At 37.4% G+C, this 20,400-nt stretch overlaps 1 protein-coding gene across 1 annotated transcript in view; it reads left to right on the top strand.

Annotated features, from left to right (window-relative positions):
- Window positions 1–498: 498 nt before the first annotated feature.
- TLR8 (toll like receptor 8) overlaps window positions 499–20,400 on the top strand; it is a 157,756-nt gene continuing 137,854 nt past the window's right edge. Inside the window, exon 1 of the mRNA XM_053707586.1 lies at window positions 499–652. Coding sequence (XP_053563561.1) covers window positions 650–652 — 3 coding nt within the window. The 5' untranslated portion in view covers window positions 499–649. The remainder of the gene's footprint in view (window positions 653–20,400) is intronic.

Raw genomic sequence — 20,400 nt, 5'->3', positions numbered from 1 at the left:
ATATAACAAGAAAAGGATTCATCAACTTTACAAATGTTTAATCATGGAGCAACAAATATAAGTTGGGATGATACATTTACATATAGAAAGTATATGGGCTACTTTTGTGGCATATTTGTTTTTAAGGATTTGGAATAGGGCTGAATGTAAAATCACCATAAAATTAATAAGATGAGCTTTGCAAGGTAATTCTGATTGATTTTAATCAACTCCACTGATGTTACTGAATTTTACCAATGCTCTGTCTAAAAATGTCTCTTTATATTTTTAATGTCCTATTCGTTTTGGTATATAATATAAAAAGTATATGATTAAATATAAACAAACATCCCAATATACAAATCAGTGAACTCCCGTACTTTTTCTCACACATCATTTCAGTATACATGATCAATATTGTATTTAACTTCCCCTTTTTCTTTTTTTACAGTAACTGGTGTTGCCAAATGGAAAGCAAATATCTGTACTTCCGTATAAGAATTCACTTTGTAAATGTTATGCAGCTGAAAATTCTCCACTTGCTCTCCGTGAAAAATCATTGTATCTGAGAGGAATAAACTTTTGACATCTTGAAAAAGTTGAATACGTTGCATTTTGCTGAACTGCTATCTGCATCACAATTATAAATGTGTCCAGGAATACCATAACAATGGTAAGTATATTTATAAATCCAAGATAAAAGTATGTAGTAGATAGACATTGTTTAAAACTATAATTATACAATGTGTCAAATAAAAAATAAATTAAAACGCAAGCAAACAAAAAGCATTTTTTTGCTCTTTATTTATATCTAGGGCTTTTATTTTGCAGAAGTTAGTACAGTAGCATTGAAAGCACTTCTGTATTTGCAATGTGTACTAGAACAGTAGATTAAAATACATGTATGTAGTACTTAAAATGCATTCTAGTTTATTAGTGTTTCTACAATATTGGTAAATTATATTCCACAGAAAAAGTGTGTTACATAATTGTCTACAAATATCTAGGGATGGGACGAATGTTTTGCAACATTCGAAAAATAAAACAAATTTTAACACATTTGTTTGCTTCGAATTTCGAATGTTTGTACAACATTCTAATATTTGTTTAATGTAATATTATTTCTAATGTTTTCTATAAATTTAATATTTGATTCAAATTTTCTAATAATTCTATTTGAATTATGTAATATTTGAATAAGAAAAAAACTCATATCAATATATTTGTAATAATATTTATATAATAATAGTATTTTAATGCCCTTTATAAATGTAATATTCAAATTATGTGAAGCCTTGGCTCTGAGCTTCAATGCGGCTCTGGATTATAAGTGGCCAAGTTAAGAACTGGAGTTTAGAAACTGGAGGGGAAACTGCAGATCCCACTAACAGGTAATCCTTACTAACTATACACCTGCACAATGCTCTCTATGTCCTTTCTGCTCTTTCTCTCTGCCATTTTCCTAAAACTCACTGCATGCCCCTAAAACACCAATAATCCCCACACTATCATTATCTCTCCCTCCCTTCTCTCATCCCCTATGCTGTCCTCTCATGAACTACTCTGCCTCCTTAGAAATACTTCCCCATCTAACTCTCCTGTCTAATCAAACACGCTCCTACAAGTCTCACTCTCACCTTCTGTCACTCACACTCCTACTACTGCTTGCTGCTGGTTGCATCTCTCCTAACCCTGGCCCTGCAGCAATCACCACACTTTTACACTCTCACTCAGTCTCCCACAATACAAATTCAAGGTCACGTGATCCCAACAATCTCATCTCCATTAACCAACAGCGCCTATCTCTTTTCTTGTGCCCTCTGGAATACACTCTCTGTCTGTAACAAACTTACAACTGTTCACAACCTGTTTGTTTCTAACGCTTTTAATCTTCTAGCAATTACTGAAACCTGGCTATCTTCCTCTGACACTGCTTCCATTGCTTCTCTAACCATGACTGTCTCCACTTTAGCCACACACTTAGGCCAGGTGAGAGACATGGTGGCGGTGTTGGAATCTTACTATCCCCTCCTGCTCCTATCAGCACCTGCCTCCTCATCCATCTCTCTCCTTCTCCTCCTTTAAAGTCCACTGCATCCACCGTTTCTCTCCCCGCTCCCTCAAGGTGGCAGTTACCTATCGTCCCCCTGCACCAACCTCCTAATTCCTCGACAACTTTGCGGCCTGGCTTTCTCACTTTCTCTCTACAAATATACCTGCTCTAATACTAGGGGACTTCAACATCCTCAATGATAACCCATCTGCCCCTGTTGCCTCTAAACTTCTCTCACTCACAAACTCCTTTAGTCTCTCACAATCCACCCTATTCCCTACTCACCATGACGGATACTCTCTTGATCTGGTATTCTATTACCTCTGCTCCCCTTCTGATGTCACCTGTCACCAATTTCCCATTTCAGACCACCATCTGCTCACCTATAATCTCAATGTACATGCTAAACCTATTTCTCCCCCCCCCCCCCCCCGCATCCGCACCTGTAGAAATCTGCACACTGTGGATCCTCTCCAACTTTCTAACCTTATTCAAAAACGCCTTCCCTACACTTCCACAGTATCCTGCCCTGACCTTGCTAGAAACCACTATAACAATACTCTCTCCTCTGCACTTGACACCCTTGCTCCTTCACAAATTTGCAAAACCCCACGTCGTCAGCTCCAGCCCTGGCACTCTCAGCAAACACACTATCTACAAAAATGATCCTATGCTGCTGAACGTGCCTGGAGGAAATCCCGCTCTGAACACAATTTCCTACACTATAAGTTAATTCTTTATTCTTACTCCTCTGCCCTTCACTTAGCCAAGCAAAACTACTTCTCTTCTCTCATATCTTCTCACTCCTCAAACCCTAAATGTCTCTTCTACATTTCAACACTCTCCTCTATCCACCTGCACCACCCCCTTCATCTGCCTTTAGGGCTCAAGACTTAGCAGACTACTTTTTCAACAAAACACTTACCATCCAAAGTAACATCCCACCACAAGACTACAACCTTCCATCTCTGCCCCCGTTCACCCCCTCAACCACTCTCAGTACCTTCCCCCCAACCACTGAGAATGCCCACTTGACCCTATCCCTTCACATCTAATACCTTCTCTGTCTTCTACCCTCACCCCAGCTATTACTCACATATTCACTACTGGTTCATATCCATCATCCTTCAAACATGCAAAGGTCACCCTGCAAACTACCGCCCCATATCACTGCTTCCGCTAGCTCCAAAAGTCCTGGAAAAACTAGTTTTCGATCGCCTAACACACTTCCTATCCTCCAACTCATTGCTTGACCCCCTGCAATCTGGCTTCTGTCCCCAACACTCAACTGAGACTGCCCTAACAAAGGTTACTAACGATCTTCTTTCTGCTAAAAACAATGGCCACTATTCTATATTTATCTTACTTGACCTGTCTGCTGCCTTTGACACTGCTGACCATCCCCTCCTCCTACGGACTCTCAGTTCCCTTGGGCTCTGTGACATTGTCCTCTCCTGGATCCACTCTTATCTCTCTAATAGATCATTTTCTGTCTCATTTGCTGGCGACTCCTCCTCTCCATTGCCTCTGTCTGTTGGAGTACCTCAAGGCTCTGTCCTGGGCCCTCTATTCTTCTCTATTTATACTTCCTCACTCTGTAAACTTATCAGTAGCTATTACCTCTATGCTGATGATATTCAGATCTACCTATCCACCCCTGCACTCTCTCCTTCTGTCCTTTCCCATATCAGTGACTGCTTAGCTGTTATTTCTTCCTGGATGGCCTCTCACCACCTAAAAATCAACATGTCCAACACTGAGCTTCTTCTAATACCCCCATCTAATTCTACTCCAGTTTCTAACTTTACTATCACTGTTGGTGACACCACTATCTCCCCATCACCCCATGTCCGCTGCCTAGGAGTTACACTTGACTCTGTCCATCATACCCCACATCCAATTGCTCTCTTTATCCTGACACAACCACCTACGCAATATCTCCAAAATTCGTCCTTTTCTGAGTGCTGAAACTACTAAACAGCTAATCCATTCCCTAGTAATTTCTAGGCTTGACTACTGCAACAACCTACTAACAAGCTTTCCTCTCTCCCGCCTTTCCCCCCTTTAATCCATCCTAAATGCCTCTGCTAGGCTAATCCACCTCTCCCGATGCTCTGTATCCGCTGCACCCCTCTGTGAGTCCCTTCACTGGCTCCCTATTCACAGCAGAATTAAATTCAAAATCCTCACTCTGACCTACAAAGCCCTTACCAATGCAGCCCCCCTACCTGTCCTCACTCATCAACAAATATACTCCAGTCCGTCCCCTAAGATCCAACAATGATCTACTCTTTGCCTCTTCTACCATCACCTCCTCCCATGCTAGACTACAGGATTTCTCTCATGCGGCACCAACCCTCTGGAACACACTTCCTCGAGCTGTCAAACTTTCCCCCAACCTCTCCTCCTTTAAATGCTCCCTAAAGACCTTGTCCAGGGAAGCCTATCACCAAATTTGTAACTAATGAATTCCACTTGCCAAATAGTTGCCCTCATCTAACTCCACACTGACATCATTACCACATTTGCAGTCCCTACTTTCTGTTTCTCACCCTCCTACCCATTTAGATTGTAAGTTCCCACAGGAACAGGGCTCCCAATTCCCCCTGTATTTGTTTGTTAAATTTTGCCTGGTGTCTCATATTGTTACCCATGGACAGCGCTGCAGAATCTGTTGGCACTTTATAAATAAATAATAATAATAATAATTATGCAAATAATGCAATATGCTAAATACTTGTCTAAAAATAATTGTCTACAAATATCTATGGATGGGCGAATGTTTTGTAACATTCTAAAAATGAAACAAATTTTAACACATTTGTTTGCTTCAAATTTCGAATGTTTGTAAAACATTCTAACATTTGTTTAATGTTATAGTATTTCTAATGCTTTCTATAAGTTTAATATTCGATTTAACTTTTTCTAATAATTCGATTTGAATTATGCAATATTTGAAATAAAACAAAACTCAAATCAATATACAGTATTTGTAATAACATTTCTATAATAATAGTATTTTAATGCCCATTTTAAATAAATATTAAATTTATGCAATATTCAAAATACTAATTGATATATTTATATCTATTATGTATCAATTTACTTATGGCTAGATTACGAGTTTTGTGTTAGAAGCTGTGCGGTGCTAACAAGCAGTTTATGCTCAACGCTCACTTACAGACAGCGCTGGTATTACGGGTTTTTACAAACCCGGCGTTAACCGCAAAAAAGTGATCGTAGAGCAAAATTTTGCTCCACATCTCACCTCAATACCACTATACTAAATTTATTAACCCCTAAACCTAAGTCTAACCCTAACACCCCCTAATTTAAATATAAAATTTAAATTAGGGGGTGTAAGCGGCAAGAAATCTTCAACAAAGACAGGAGAAGTCTTCATCCAATACGGCAGAAGTGGTCCTCCAGACGGGCAGAAGTCTTCATCCAGACGGCATCTTCTATATTCATCCTTCCATTGAGGATTTCTTGCCGCTTGGATGAAGACTTATCCCGGCTTCGTTGAGGATGGATGTCCGGTCTTCAAAACTGTAAGTGGATCTTCGGGGGTTAGTGTTAGGTTTTTTTAAGGGTTTATTGGGTGGGTTTTAGTTTTAGATTAGGGTTTGGGCTGCAATAGAGCTAAATGCTTTTTTATTTTAATAGGGCTATTACATTAGGTGTAATTAGTTTAAATATCTGATAATTTATTTTTTATTTTGTGTAATTTAGTGTTTTTTTGTTTGTTGTAATTTAGGTAATTGTATTTAATTTAGGTAATTTATTTAATTGTAGTGTAAGGTTAGGTGTTAGTGTAACTCAGGTTAGGTTTTATTTTACAGGTAAATTTGTATTTATTTTAGCTAGGTAGTTAGTAAATAGTTAATAACTATTTAGTAACTATTCTACCTAGTTAAAATAAATACAACCTTGTTAGGTTTTTTTAAGGGTTTATTTTTAGGTTATGCTTTGGGCACTGAAAAAGAGCTAAATTCCATTTTAAGGGCAATGCCCATCCAAATGCCCTTTTCAGGGCAATGGGGAGCTTAGTTTTTTTCTAGTTAGGATTTTATTTGGGGGGTTGGTTGTGTGGGTGGTGGGTTTTACTGTTGGGGGTGTTTGTATTTTTTTTTTACAGGTAAAAGAGCTGATTTCTTTGTGGCAATGCCCCGCAAAAGGCCCTTTTAAGGGCTATTGGTAGTTTAGTTTAGGCTAGGTTTTTTTTTATTTTTTTTTGGGGGGGGGGCTTTTTTATTTTGATAGGGCTATTAGATTAGGTGTAATTAGTTTAAATATCTGATAATGTCTTTTTTTATTTTGTGTAATTTAGTGGGTTTTTTTTTTGTTATTTAGGTAATTTTATTTTATTTAGGTAATTTATTTATTTGTAGTGTAAGGTTAGGTGTTAGTGTAACTCAGGTTAGGTTTTATTTTACAGGTAAATTTGAATTTATTTTAGATAGGTAGTAAGTAAATAGTTAATAACTATTTATTTACTATTCTACCTAGTTAAAATAAATACAAACTTGCCTGTAAAATAAAAATAAACCCTAAGCTAGATACAATTTAACTATTAGTTATATTGTAGCTAGCTTAGTGTTTATTTTACAGGTAAGTATTTAGTTTTAAATAGGAATAATTTAGGTAATGATAGTAATTATTATTTAGATTTATTTTAATTATATTTAAGTTAGTGAGGGTTAGGGTTAGTTATTTAGGGGATAACAAATTTAGTAGAGTGGAGGCGACATTGGGGGGGCAGATTAGGGGTTGATAACTGTAATGTAGGTTGCGGCGATGAAAGGGACAACTGATTAGGGGTTAATAATATTTAACTAGTGTTTGCAATGCGGGAGTGCGGCGGTTTAGGGGTTAATATGTTTATTCTAGTGGTGGCGATGTCCGAAGGGGCAGATTAGGGGTTAATAGATGAAGGTACGTGGCGGCAATGTGCATTGCCATTGATATATCACTGGATGGATTTATTTGATTAGTCAGATGATACATTTCACACTTTATATTTGATTAGTCAGATGATATATTTGACACTATTAGAACTTATTAGAATTTAGATCAAGTTTCAAATTAACAAAACTCATTAAAACTTAGATTAAGTCACACAAGGGGTTAAACTTTAAAATCACGTATGAGGTATCATCAGCGGATAGTAGATATAAACGGTATAATATCCGAGAAGGGAATATAAGATGAGCTTCCAGTATAGCCAACTAGAATCAAACAGAATAAACCCTCAAATTAATAGAAAAGGGTTAAAGCTATTGTTGATGCTGCATTAGCTATCAGCTGTTTGAAGGGGCGTTAGTATGAGCACACACACCTCCGCTTTGATAGGCTACTCTGTTAATGTACACGCCTTACCCCGGTATCAGCATACATGGGCCAATCAGATTCCAGCTGAAATCAAAAACGGAAATGTATCGTGTTTTTATCACAGTTAAACTACAGCTGGAATAAAATACGAAAGTGTATCATGCCCGTTATGCAGTGCAAATGTAGAGCACCTAAGCATTGGCCAGCGATACACTGTTGAAATTGATACAGCTTGAGACGGTAGCAATGTAGATATTATCTTCTAGGGGAGAGAAATGAACGATTCACACATACAAAGGTAGGATATGAATGTATACGTGGGAAACTTTGTCTTTTTCGCTACTATCGTTTGGGGGGTAACAAATGAGATTTCCATTAAATAACAGGTTAACAACAATAACAAAAGGAAATTTTACTCATTACCCATTGAAATTAAGTGGTAGATCTAACCCATTGGAATGTGAAAAATGATACTTATATCAAATGGAGGAAGGGTTGTTCGTTTTTGTTGCTGTTTGTTTATATATACAAACAGTGCAATACAAAGAGAATATATATATATATATATATATATATATATATATATATATATATATATATATATATATTGTCTGTTAAAAAATATGGAATTAAATAATATACTTTTCTATAAAAAGGAATATAATAAATGTATGATGGGAAATGAATTAAGTTTTGTTTTTATTTTTCGTTTATATTTAAGTTAATTTAATGGATGTAATATGTGTCTTATAAAAGTTATACTATATATATATATGTAGAATATTATAACTAGAACATTAGTTAACCATGTAAGCAGATTCAGGGCCAACAGGTGTCCCATATTAATTAGAGAACACACCCCCCTAAGGGGATGAAAATGTTCATTTCAGTCAGGGAGCAGATATATAAAGCAGGGTTAGTGGTTATATGCCTGAGGAAACTGTGTTTTAAACCGAGAAACGCGTAGCAGTTATAGGGGGCCATTGGAATACCCCTGATCCACTTTTTTTGCAGTGTAGTCTTTTAACTTTGTTTTTAATAAATACCTTTTATGAAAAAACCTTTTTGAGTGGACACACTTTACCTGCCTGCTATACAGATCAGTACATGGGAGACAAATCATTCAAATCTGTATGCTCCTGAAATACAGCCTTTCTTGGAGTTCTGCACATGGGGTGAGCTGACACACCTTTCCCTAATCTGCCAGCCTGCTCCTACCAGCACATTAGTGTGCTCAGCCTGAATGTGAGTACCCATTTGGCAATCTACCAAAGCTAATATAATTGTACTCTGAATGATCTGCACATGTAGTGCCTGTTTTTGTGTTTTGCTTTATCCCAGCACTACAGCACAAGAAAAATTCCTGTTTTGGGTGAGCTGTTACACCTGTTTAAATCTATAGCCTGCACCTACCAGCACATTGGTGTGCTTTTGGAATACGTGAGTACCCATTTGGCTTTATTGCTTACTGTATCCATTTACATTTGATGATACTACACATGAGGCACCCCTTTGTTCTTCCTTATTCTTCACAGTCCCACAATTGAACGAGTATCCAGACACTTATCTGTATTCACGTGGAGCTAAAGCTGAGTTGTGACTCGACATGCCTTAAATCCTCATCAGGTCAAGCGGTTTGTATTGCCTCAAAAGAACCGCCAAACATCAGCGGTGTAAAGCGCATCAATAATCTGATGTGATGTAATGGGCAGGGTCACGTAGTGCAGACAACCAATGCCTATGCGCGTTTCACCCCCTACGTCTAGTGATAGATGGGGCTTCCTCAGGGATGTACTCACTTTTGTTGCCAACGGTTTAGACATTAATGGCTGTGTGTTGAGTAATTTTGAAGGGACAGCACATTTACACTGTTATACAGGCTGTACAGTCACTACTTTACATTGTAGCAAAGTGCCATTTCTTCAGTGTTGTTACATGAGAAGATATAATAAAATATTTACAAAAATGTGAGGGGTGTATTCACTTTTGTGAGATACTATATATATATATATATATATATATATGTTTGTGTGTGGGGTGGATGGGTATGTGTTTATTTGGGTATGTAAGTGTATTAATGTGTGAGAGGCTATCTTTTCTCTCTAGAGTTATTCAATGCTTATTTTTGTAGATCGATTACCAGTCCTTAATTTATCAACGTTTCAAGTAAAGTGTTTGTTTTTTTAAAGGGACAGTCAATACCAGAATGTTTGTTGTTTTAAAATATAGATAATCACTTAAAGGGACACTGAACTCAAATGTTTTCTTTCGTGATTCAGATAGAGCATGGAATTTTAAGCAACTTTCTAATGTACTCCTATTATCAAATTTTCTTCATTCTCTTGGTATCTTTATTTGAAATGCAAGAATGTAAGTTTAGATGCCGGCCCATTTTTGGTGAACAACCTGGGTTGTTCTTGCTGATTGGTGGATAAATTCATCCACCAACAGAAAAGTGCTGTCCAGAGTACTCAAATAATAAAAAAGATTAGATGCCTTTGTTTGCAAATAACGATAGCAAGAGAACGAAGAAAATTTGATAATAGGAGTAAATTAGAAAGTTGCTTAAAATTGCATGCTCTTTCTGAATCACAAAAGAAAAAAATTGTGTTCAGTGTCCCTTTAATTACCGATTCCCCAGTTTTGCATAACCATACACATTTTACCTCTGTAATTACCTTGTATCTAAGCCTCAGCAGACTGCCCCCTTATTTTAGTTCTTTTGACAGACTTGCATTTTAGCCAATCCGAGCTGTCTCCATGGTAAATTCACGTGCATGAGTTCAATGTTATCTATATGAAATACATGAACTAATGCCCTCTAGTGGTGAAAAACTATCAAAATGCATTTAGATTAGAGGCGGCCTTCAAGGTCTAAGAAATTAGCATATGAACCTCCTAGGTTTAGCTTTTAACTAAGAATACCAAGAGAACAAAGCAAAATTGGTAAGAAAAGTAAATTGGAAATTTATCTTAAATTACATGCCCTATTTGAAACATGAAAGTTTTTTTTTTGGACTTGACTGTCCCTTTAAATAAAATAAAATATAATGTGAAAGTCCAGTAAAACATATTTGTTATTTTTATTCACTTCAATTTAAAAAAATGACAATTTAAAAGGATATGATTGGTGGGTGATCCCAAACAACCTGTCTGGGTGCTGCGGGGGAGGGGCAGAATCAAGGTGATGTATGTTGCAGGCATTGGCAGTTAAACTTAAAGGACCACTAAATACAGTAGAATTGAATAACAGACACATACACAATAAAAAAGACCATGCAATAGCACTCGAAAATGTTCCATAAAATTTCAAAGTTAATTAAATTTTCCCTCCCCTTGCATCATGTGACAGCCATCAGCCAATCACAAAATGCATACAAGTATATACTGTGTCATCGTTCAGAAGAATATATTAACTTGTTAAGAGCAGATGTGTTTTTGACAGAAACTTGTGGTTGAACACAATTTTTTATTAGATGTTATACATGCACAACTGATTAAGCATTCAACCTTTTAAAATATCTGTGTGGCCTTTGTTATATAGGAGAGATATCACATTGGGCTTTATTTTCCAAATGGTGGGTGGACAATATTCTCAGATAGGGAACCTGACCACCCATGTTCTCAATGAGGGGTCAGTGGATGAAAGTCTGCAGCCCACATTTACTATTGCGCCAGTCACAGAAGTGGGGCCTTATCAATTACCCTTATTGAATGAGATTAAGATGATTTAACTCCACCCCCTCCGAGAGGTTAGAATGCCACAGTCTTATGAACATTGTTTCTTAATTAGCGGTTAGGAATCCCACACGAATGAGCTTGCATTGCAAAGCTCCAAAGCTGCCTCTTCGACTTGATAAATATATTTATTTCATAGCTGGCTCTCATATTTACAATTGCAATATTTTTTGAATACGCAGAAAAACAAATTAGAGAGTAGACACATATAATGGACTTGAGTACCTTTACACAATAGACCATCCACAAAAACAAACATTTTTTATTGTTTTTCTATATATTATTGTTAATGGAGAGGTCAACAGTCATGCCTTATTTTACTTGGAGCTGGGAGACAAATTTAGAGCAGAAAGGAGTGGCAGCATATCTTTACATTAACCTTATAATGCTCTGTCTCTGCCCAAATGCAAGAATTAAATTTAAAGATCTTGACAAAGTGGTATTTAGCCTATTACAAGTGGAACGCTATTTATCGCTCCCGCATGTACTTTAACTGTACTAAAAGTAAGCTTTTTGCGCACACCGGGCAGCATGCGTATTACAAGTAAAAAGCTCGCTCGCACACTAACCCGATGTGTGCAGAAAGCCGAAGTTAGAATATCACGACTGCCTTAACATATTCTCCTATAGGAGTCAATAAATATATATAAATAAATATATATATATACTATAATTGCGTTTGTAATGTCAGTTGCACACACATCCTCAAAATGATGTTGGCAGCGCCTGGCAGGTGGATTCTTTCACAACCCTGCAATTTTCAGAATCCATTAAATAAGTATGAAAAAACACCTAATCACGCGCAATAAGTATTAAAAAAAAAAAAGAACCGCACACAATAAGTATGAGAAAAACACCTAACTGCCCGCAATAAGTATTAAAAAAAAAAATAACCGCCCGCAATAAGTATTTAAAAAAAACGCCCGTACGAAGTATTAAGAAAAAAATAAACTAACCGCTAGCATGAAGTATTAAGAAAAAACAACTACCTAATAAAATTATTAACCCCTAAATCCGTAAACCCCAACATTGCAAACTACCTAATACATCTATTAACCCCTAATCTGCCAACCCCCCACAATGCATTAAACCTAATTTACCTATTAACTCCTACACTGCCAACCCCAACAACGCAAAAAACGAATTTAATGAGTAAGCCCCCTAACCTAACACCCCACTAAATAAACCCCTTAATTACAATAAAAATAAATTACTACATTACAATAAAAAATAAAAAAAATTACATTACTGTACATTAATCTAATTACAGAAAATAAAAAAATGTTAACATTACAAAAAATAATAAATAACACTATCCAAAATAAAAAACAGAATTCATGCTTACCTGATAAATTACTTTCTCTTGCGGTGTATCCAGTCCACGGATTCATCCTTACTTGTGGGATATTCTCATTCCCTACAGGAAGTGGCAAAGAGAGCACACAGCAGAGCTGTCCATATAGCTCCCCCTCTGGCTCCGCCCCCCAGTCATTCGACCGACGGTTAGGAGAAAAAGGAGAAACCATAGGGTGCAGTGGTGACTGTAGTTTAAACAAGAAAATTTAACCTGACTTAATTGCCAGGGCGGGCTGTGGACTGGATACACCGCAAGAGAAAGTAATTTATCAGGTAAGCATAAATTCTGTTTTCTCTTGCAAGGTGTATCCAGTCCACAGATTCATCCTTACTTGTGGGATACCAATACCAAAGCTTTAGGACACGGATGAAGGGAGGGAACAAGACAGGTAACCTAAACGGAAGGCACCACTGCTTGCAAAACCTTTCTCCCAAAAATAGCCTCCGAAGAAGCAAAAGTATCGAATTTGTAAAATTTGGCAAAAGTATGCAGTGAAGACCAAGTCGCTGCCTTACAAATCTGTTCAACAGAAGCCTCATTCTTGAAAGCCCAAGTGGAAGCCACAGCTCTGGTGGAATGAGCTGTAATTCGTTCAGGAGGCTGCTGCCCATCAGTTTCATAAGCCAATCGGATGATGCTTTTCAACCAGAAGGAAAGAGAGGTAGCAGTCGCTTTCTGACCTCTCCTCTTACCGGAATAGACAACAAACAAAGATGATGTTTGTCTGAAATCCTTGGTTGCTTGTAAATAGAATTTCAAAGCACGAACCACATCAAGATTGTGTAAAAGCCGTTCCTTCTTAGAAGCTGGATTAGGACACAGGGAAGGAACAATGATTTCCTGGTTAATATTCTTATTAGAAACAACTTTAGGAAGAAAACCAGGTTTGGTACGCAAAACTACCTTATCTGCATGGAACACCAGATAGGGTGAATTACACTGCAAAGCAGACAATTCTGAAACTCTTGAAGCAGAAGATATAGCTACCAAAAACAAAACTTTCCAAGATAATAACTTAATATCTATGGAATGTAAAGGTTCAAACAGAACCCCTTGAAGAACTGAAAGAACTAAATTTAGACTCCATGGAGGAGCCACAGGTCTATAGACAGGCTTGATTCTGACTAAAGCCTGCGCAAATGCTTGAACGTCTGGTACTTCTGCCAGACGCTTGTGTAAAACGATAGACAGAGCGGATATCTCTAAGGAACTAGCTGACAAACCTTTCTCCAATCCTTCTTGGAGAAAAGACAATATCCTTGGAATCCTAATCTTACTCCACGAGTAACCCTTGGATTCACACCAAAAAAGATATTTCCGCTATATCTTATGGTAAATTTTCCTGGTGACAGGCTTTCTAGCTTGGATCAGAGTATCTATGACTGATTCAGAGAACCCACGCTTGGATAGAATTAAGCATTCAATCTCCAAGCAGTCAGCTGCAGAGAAACTATTTGGATGCTTGAATGGACCCTGTATTAGAAGATCCTGCCTCGTTGGCAGTGTCCATGGTGGGACAGATGACATGTCCACTAGGTCTGCATACCAAGTCCTGCGTGGCCATGCAGGCGCTATCAGAATTACCGAGGCCTTCTCCTGTTTGATTCTGGCTACCAGCCGAGGGAGAAGGGGAAACGGTGGAAAGACATAAGCTAGACTGAAGGACCAAGGCGCTACAAGAGCATCTATCAATGCCGCCTTTGGGTCCATGGACCTGGATCCGTAAAGAGGAAGTTTGGTGTTCTGACGGGACGCCATCAGATCCAACTCTGGAATGCTCCATAGCTGGGTTAGCTGAGCAAAAACCTCCGGGTGGAGTTCCCACTCCCCCGGGTGAAAAGTCTGATGACTTAGGAAATCCGCTTCCCAGTTGTCTACTCCTGGGATGTGAATTGCAGATAGATGGCAAGAGTGATCCTCCGCCCACCTGATTATTTTGGTTACTTCCTTCATCGCTAAGGAACTCTTTGTTCCTCCCTGATGATTGATGTATGCTACAGTCGTGATGTTGTCTGACTGAAATCTGATGAATTTGGCCGCCGCTAGCTGAGGCCATGCCTGGAGCGTGTTGAATATCGCTCTCAGTTCCAAAATGTTTATCGGGAGAAGAGACTCTTCCCGAGACCATAGGCCCTGAGCTTTCAGGGAGCCCCAGACCGCGCCCCAGCCTAACAGACTGGCGTCGGTCATTACAATGATCCACTCCAGTCTGCGGAAGCACATTCCCTGAGACAGGTGATCTTGAGACAACCACCAGAGAAGAGAATCTCTGGTTTTCTGGTCCAGTTGGATTTGGGGAGACAAATCTGCATAATCCCCATTCCACTGTTTGAGCATGCACAATTGCAGTGGCCTGAGATGAATTCGAGCAAAAGGGACTACATCCATTGCTGCTACCATTAATCCGATTACCTCCATGCACTGAGCTACAGATGGCCGAGGAATGGAATGAAGAGCTCGGCAAACAGTTAAAAGCTTTAACCTTCTGACCTCCGTCAGAAATATTTTCATTTCTACCAAGTCTATTAATGTTCCCAGGAAGGGAACCCTTGTGAGCGGGGACAGATAACTTTTTTTGGTGTTCACCTTCCACCCGTGAGACCTTAGAAAGGCCAGAACAATCTCCGTATGAGCCTTGGCTCTGGGAAAAGACGACGCCTGTATTAAGATGTCGTCCAGATAAGGTGCTACTGCAATGCCCCGCGGTCTTAGTACCGCTAGAAGGGACCCTAGCACTTTTGTGAAAATTCTGGGAGCGGTGGCCAACCCGAAGGGAAGGGCCACGAACTGGTAATGCTTGTCCAGAAAGGCGAACCTTGGGAACTGATGGTGTTCTTTGTGGATAGGAATATGAAGGTATGCATCCTTTAGATCCATGGTAGTCATATTTTGACCTTCCTGGATCATCGGTAAGATTGTCCGAATGGTCTCCATTTTGAATGATGGAACTCTGAGGAATTTGTTTAGAATTTTTAGATCCAGGATTGGTCTGAAAGTTCCTTCCTTTTTGGGAACCACAAACAGGTTTGAGTAAAAACCCAGTCCTTGTTTGTTTTATTTTGTGGGGCTTTTTATTTTCATAGGGATTAGGTTTCATTTTTCTCTTGCAAGGTGTATCCAGTCCACGGATTCATCCTTACTTGTGGGATATTCTCATTCCCTACAGGAAGTGGCAAAGAGAGCACACAGCAGAGCTGTCCATATAGCTCCCCCTCTGGCTCTGCCCCCCAGTCATTCTCTTTGCCGCTCTAACAGATAGGGCATCTCCACGGGAGGGTAAAGTGAATGTGGTGTTAGATTTGTAGTTTTATATCTTCAATAAAAAGTTTGTTATTTTTAAATAGTACCGGTTTGTGCTATTTACTCTCTGGCAGAAATGTGATGAAGAATTCTGCTGAGAGGAAAATGATTTTAGCATGTTGTAACTAAAATCCATTGCTGTTCCCACACAGGACTGAGGAGTACCAGAAAACTTCAGTTGGGGGGAACAGTTTGCAGGCTTAACTGCTTTGAGGTATGTTTCAGTCATATTTTTTCTAGTCAAGACAAGATAATGCTAGAAGACTGACAAGATTCCCCATGTGGGAAGGGTAAGCCATGTTCTGAGACTTAGTATAGAACTAGAGGCTTATTTAAGAGGGCTCAATAGACTGGTTAACATTTTTGCAGGGCAATCGATTATTGTATGTACTCTTTATTGACACTTTTAAAGCACTTTTGGTGTGTTTATTTGGGGTTTTATTCCACATGGCGTTATTTTTAGTCACCTAAATTGGGTTCTGAAGGCCACACAGCTCCGGAGTGGAGTGGGAGGGGCCTAATTTCACGCCTCAGTTGCGCAGTTTATTCTGACAGATTTCGCTATGTAAGCCTTTATCATTTTATGTTTTTACAGTTTTTCACCACTTATGCACAGTACCTTATTATTATTGTTAGTTTCCCTCTTAAGGGTTAATAATTTTACATTGTTCCTTTTCTTCCTTTTTGGAGTTAATTGTGTATCTGCTTTGTACTGCTTATTTGTACTTATGCTATTTGCTTACTGTTACTATGGAGCAAATTAATGCAGCTCAGTCCTCTGGTCCATCAGCTGAACTATAGAAGGAAGACCCTCTGATACCTTAACCCCTTCCAGTCTGTGCTTGCTTTCTAAGGATTCTCAGGTGTGTGTCACTGCTTAGCTATGTACCTCATGTGCTGAGTCTATTTATTAACCTAAACTGTGGTCTACTCCTGGCTAACTGCTATATATCTGTACATAATTGGCTTTGCAAAACAATTTGCTTTATTCTAAATTTGTGACCATGTCTAAACTTATTGTCTGGACTAAAGCCCGGATTGGATCCTCCAAATAAGGCAAATGGTGGGGAAAGTTTGGTTATTGAAAAACAATTTTGTAAAAATTATGTCAATTTGCTTTAAAAACATTAAAATGTAGCTGATATGTTATTTTAGCAACACAAACGAAATGCCTTTTAATTACAAGGTGTCTATTCATTCTTTAAGCACAGACATTAGTAAGGATTTGTAGGTGGCCTTTCTTTGGCTTTTAGCTCATTAGGGACCTCCCTTAGGAACAGACCCTCTATATCACTCATTGATGATAGGGGTGTTTCTGACAATGAGGACCCTTATTCTAAGGATTTCCTCTCTAAGGTCCTTATATTAAAAACATAGTCAGACCCAAGAGGAACTACCTTTGTGGCTTCGCCAGTCTTGCAGTCTGTGGGTCTGGCGATATATTGAAAAAAAAGTGTGCTGAACCTCTCTGTGATGATATGTCTCCCATAGGAATTCATAGGGATTACAGCTTTAGCACAACTTTGGCGACATTGCCATTCATCTGGGATATAAGCAGTGGGTTTTGTATTTGAAGTGCTTCTTACAACATAGATTGTGCGTTCGCTGAAACAATAAAAAAGGTTCTGTGTAGAAACACTTCAGATAATGCATATGTACTGTTAGTCACTGTACATACACTACATTCCTCACACTGGAAACTATCACCACTGAAAAGCTGGCGAGACTGATATGGCTGAAAAGGTGCATCTAATATGGAGGGCAGTGTTTTGAATATTACAGACTCACAGCGATGTTTTATCATTAAAATACAGGTTACTCCCATGGAATGCCAATCAAACTCCTGCACAACACCTATATATATATATATATATATATATATATATACACACATCATGTCTGCAATCTTCCTTACTAATAAAGACAAAAACCAACAACAACTTCCTATTAGAAGCTGTGTGGTAGATACAGGGCTAGATTACAAGTGGATTGGTATTTTGCGTTTTTGCTATAGCGAAAACTCTGCAAGGATTTTCATTTTTGCGCTAGTCGGATTACGCTGGTATTACTAGTTGAAAGTAAACAGTTTTTTCTCCTGCGGTAACCCAAATCACACTTTATGTCGAAATTAGAAAATCACGATCGCATTTTCAAATTCCCCCATAGAGGTCAATGGAGAAAAAAAAAACTCTCTCACGCAAACACCATGACATATTCTTATTAGGGAAAACCCTACATGAAAATATGAATATTTCATATTTCAATGTTTACGTAATGGAATATGTTCTATTTATTCATAAATACATATTTCTACATATATCTGATGTTTTTTAAAATAATAATAATTATTCATATTTATATATATATATATATATATATATATATATATATATATATATATATATATATATATATATATGTAGAGATATATATATATATATATATATATATGCAGAACATTTGAATTTGAAAATTTTAAAGTAAATACATAGTTAAATATATATATATATACTTCTTTAGCAATGTATCTGTATGTATCTCTATGTTAAAGTACTTTGGCTGCTTTTTTTTTTTCTATCACGTCTCATATCTTTGAGCGCTTATAATTTTTTTGTGCAATAATTTTGTGTCATTTGTTTTTTATTAGATGGTGTTATTATTTGTGTAAATGTACTTTGTAATGTATTTTTGATGTGGTTTGTGCAACTTTTTAGTTTCAGAAAACAGTTAACCACATCTCGGAGATAGCGGTAAGAGTTGTAGCTAAATCACAATTTCGCTCAACTTGTAATATCAGCACAATTAAAACTGCTCATGAAAAAACGATATTGCTTGTGCAAAAATGTTTGTGCCTCATTTGTAATCAAGCCCACAATGTTATATTTATATGTATCTTACGGTATAATGTGATACTATGTATTTTAAGTATTGTAGTGTTTTTAAAAAATTGGGGTTTTTTTGTGTTATTTTAGGAAAAATATCTATTGTTCTAGATATAAATATGTTATACTGTCTTCTATAACATATTTATATCAAGAAAAATAAATATTATTCCTAAAAAAAATGGCAAAACAAGTGAAAAATGAATTACTACAATAATTAAAATAATATGCATTCTACAATAAAATACATACAAATTAAACTTTGTATATACATATAAAGCACCTCTAAACTATTAACCCCTTAAGCACATTAACCCCACTACACTATTAACCCTCACCCCCACAGCAACCTAACCCCACAACACTATTAACACTTTACTCACCCTTGACTCCACCGCAACATAAGCCCATTACACCATTAAGCCTTATGTGACCTCACCCCTACCGAAAACCTAACCCCACTACAATATTAACTTCTTACGCACCCTCACCCCCACCGTAACCTAATCCCTCTAAACTAAATAGATAAAAAAACATCATTACACAAACAAACCCTAAGACAATCTAACACAACAACAAACAACTACTACTACAAAATAAACAAACCCTACGAAAATCTAACACAACAGCAAGAAATCACTACTACAAATTAAACAATCGTTAAGACAATCTAACATAACAACAAAAAACTACTACAAAATAAACAAACCCTAAGACAATCTAACACAACAACAAACAACTACTACTACAAAATAAACAAACCCTACGAAAATCTAACACAACAGCAAGAAATCACTACTACAAATTAAACAATCGTTAAGACAATCTAACATAACAACAAAAAACTACTACAAAATAAACAAACCCTAAGACAATCTAACACAACAATCAACTACTACAAAATAAAAAACCACGAAAAACCATAACCCAACACAATAAACATTCAAAGCAGAAAAACATGGAGGTGGCTCCTCTTCTTCTTCCTGGATCCTCTATTCATGCTGTCCGATAGCACACTCAGTTTAGTCTGTCAGTTTCCCCCTCTTAAAGGGGTGTCCTGGAAGTTTTATTGTTGATTTTTTAAAATAGTTCAAATCAGCCAATAAAAATATTTCTATTAGAAAAAATACAATTCTATTGGATGGTTGTCTTAGGGTTTGTTTATTTCGTAGTAGTTGTTTTTTGTTGTGTTAGATTGTCTTAGGGTTTATTTTGTAGTAGTTGTGTGTTGTTGTGTTAGATTGTCTCAGGGTTTATTTTGTAGTAGTAGAATTGGTGGCACTGTATCACTTTAAGGGATTCAAGCTGTCCACGTCCTTTCTAGGTGAGAATCTTTCAGCCCTTTCCACCTCCAAGACAAAAGTTCACAATAGTACAGCAACGTTAAAACAACTCTGGTGGCACAAATTAGAGCATACTCACAGGATTTCAGTGAAAATAAAGCCTTTATTTAAAATCATCCTCAGAAAGTCATCATGTACAGCTTCAAAGATTTATTAAGAGCAAAGCTTAACGTGTTTTCGCTATTAAAAAGCCTTTTTCAAGAGCAAAATAGAAACACAGTATAAAACAAGCTGTTATAGCCTAGCATCAGAATACACTGTGTATATATAGCATGTTACCCTGCCTACCTTTCCCATGACACACCCATCAACAGGTGTCATGAGTCAGGTTTACATCAGGGCCCGTTCTATCCTATTCTGTTGCTGTGCATCTATAATTAACAAAATCAACAATCAAATAAGTTGCAGAATAAACTT

The sequence above is a fragment of the Bombina bombina genome, chromosome 3 (assembly GCF_027579735.1).
Source record: "Bombina bombina isolate aBomBom1 chromosome 3, aBomBom1.pri, whole genome shotgun sequence".
Taxonomy (NCBI): Eukaryota; Metazoa; Chordata; class Amphibia; order Anura; family Bombinatoridae; genus Bombina; species Bombina bombina.
Note: the sequence above shows the minus strand (reverse complement) of the source record. Positions and strands in the feature narration are given on the sequence as shown.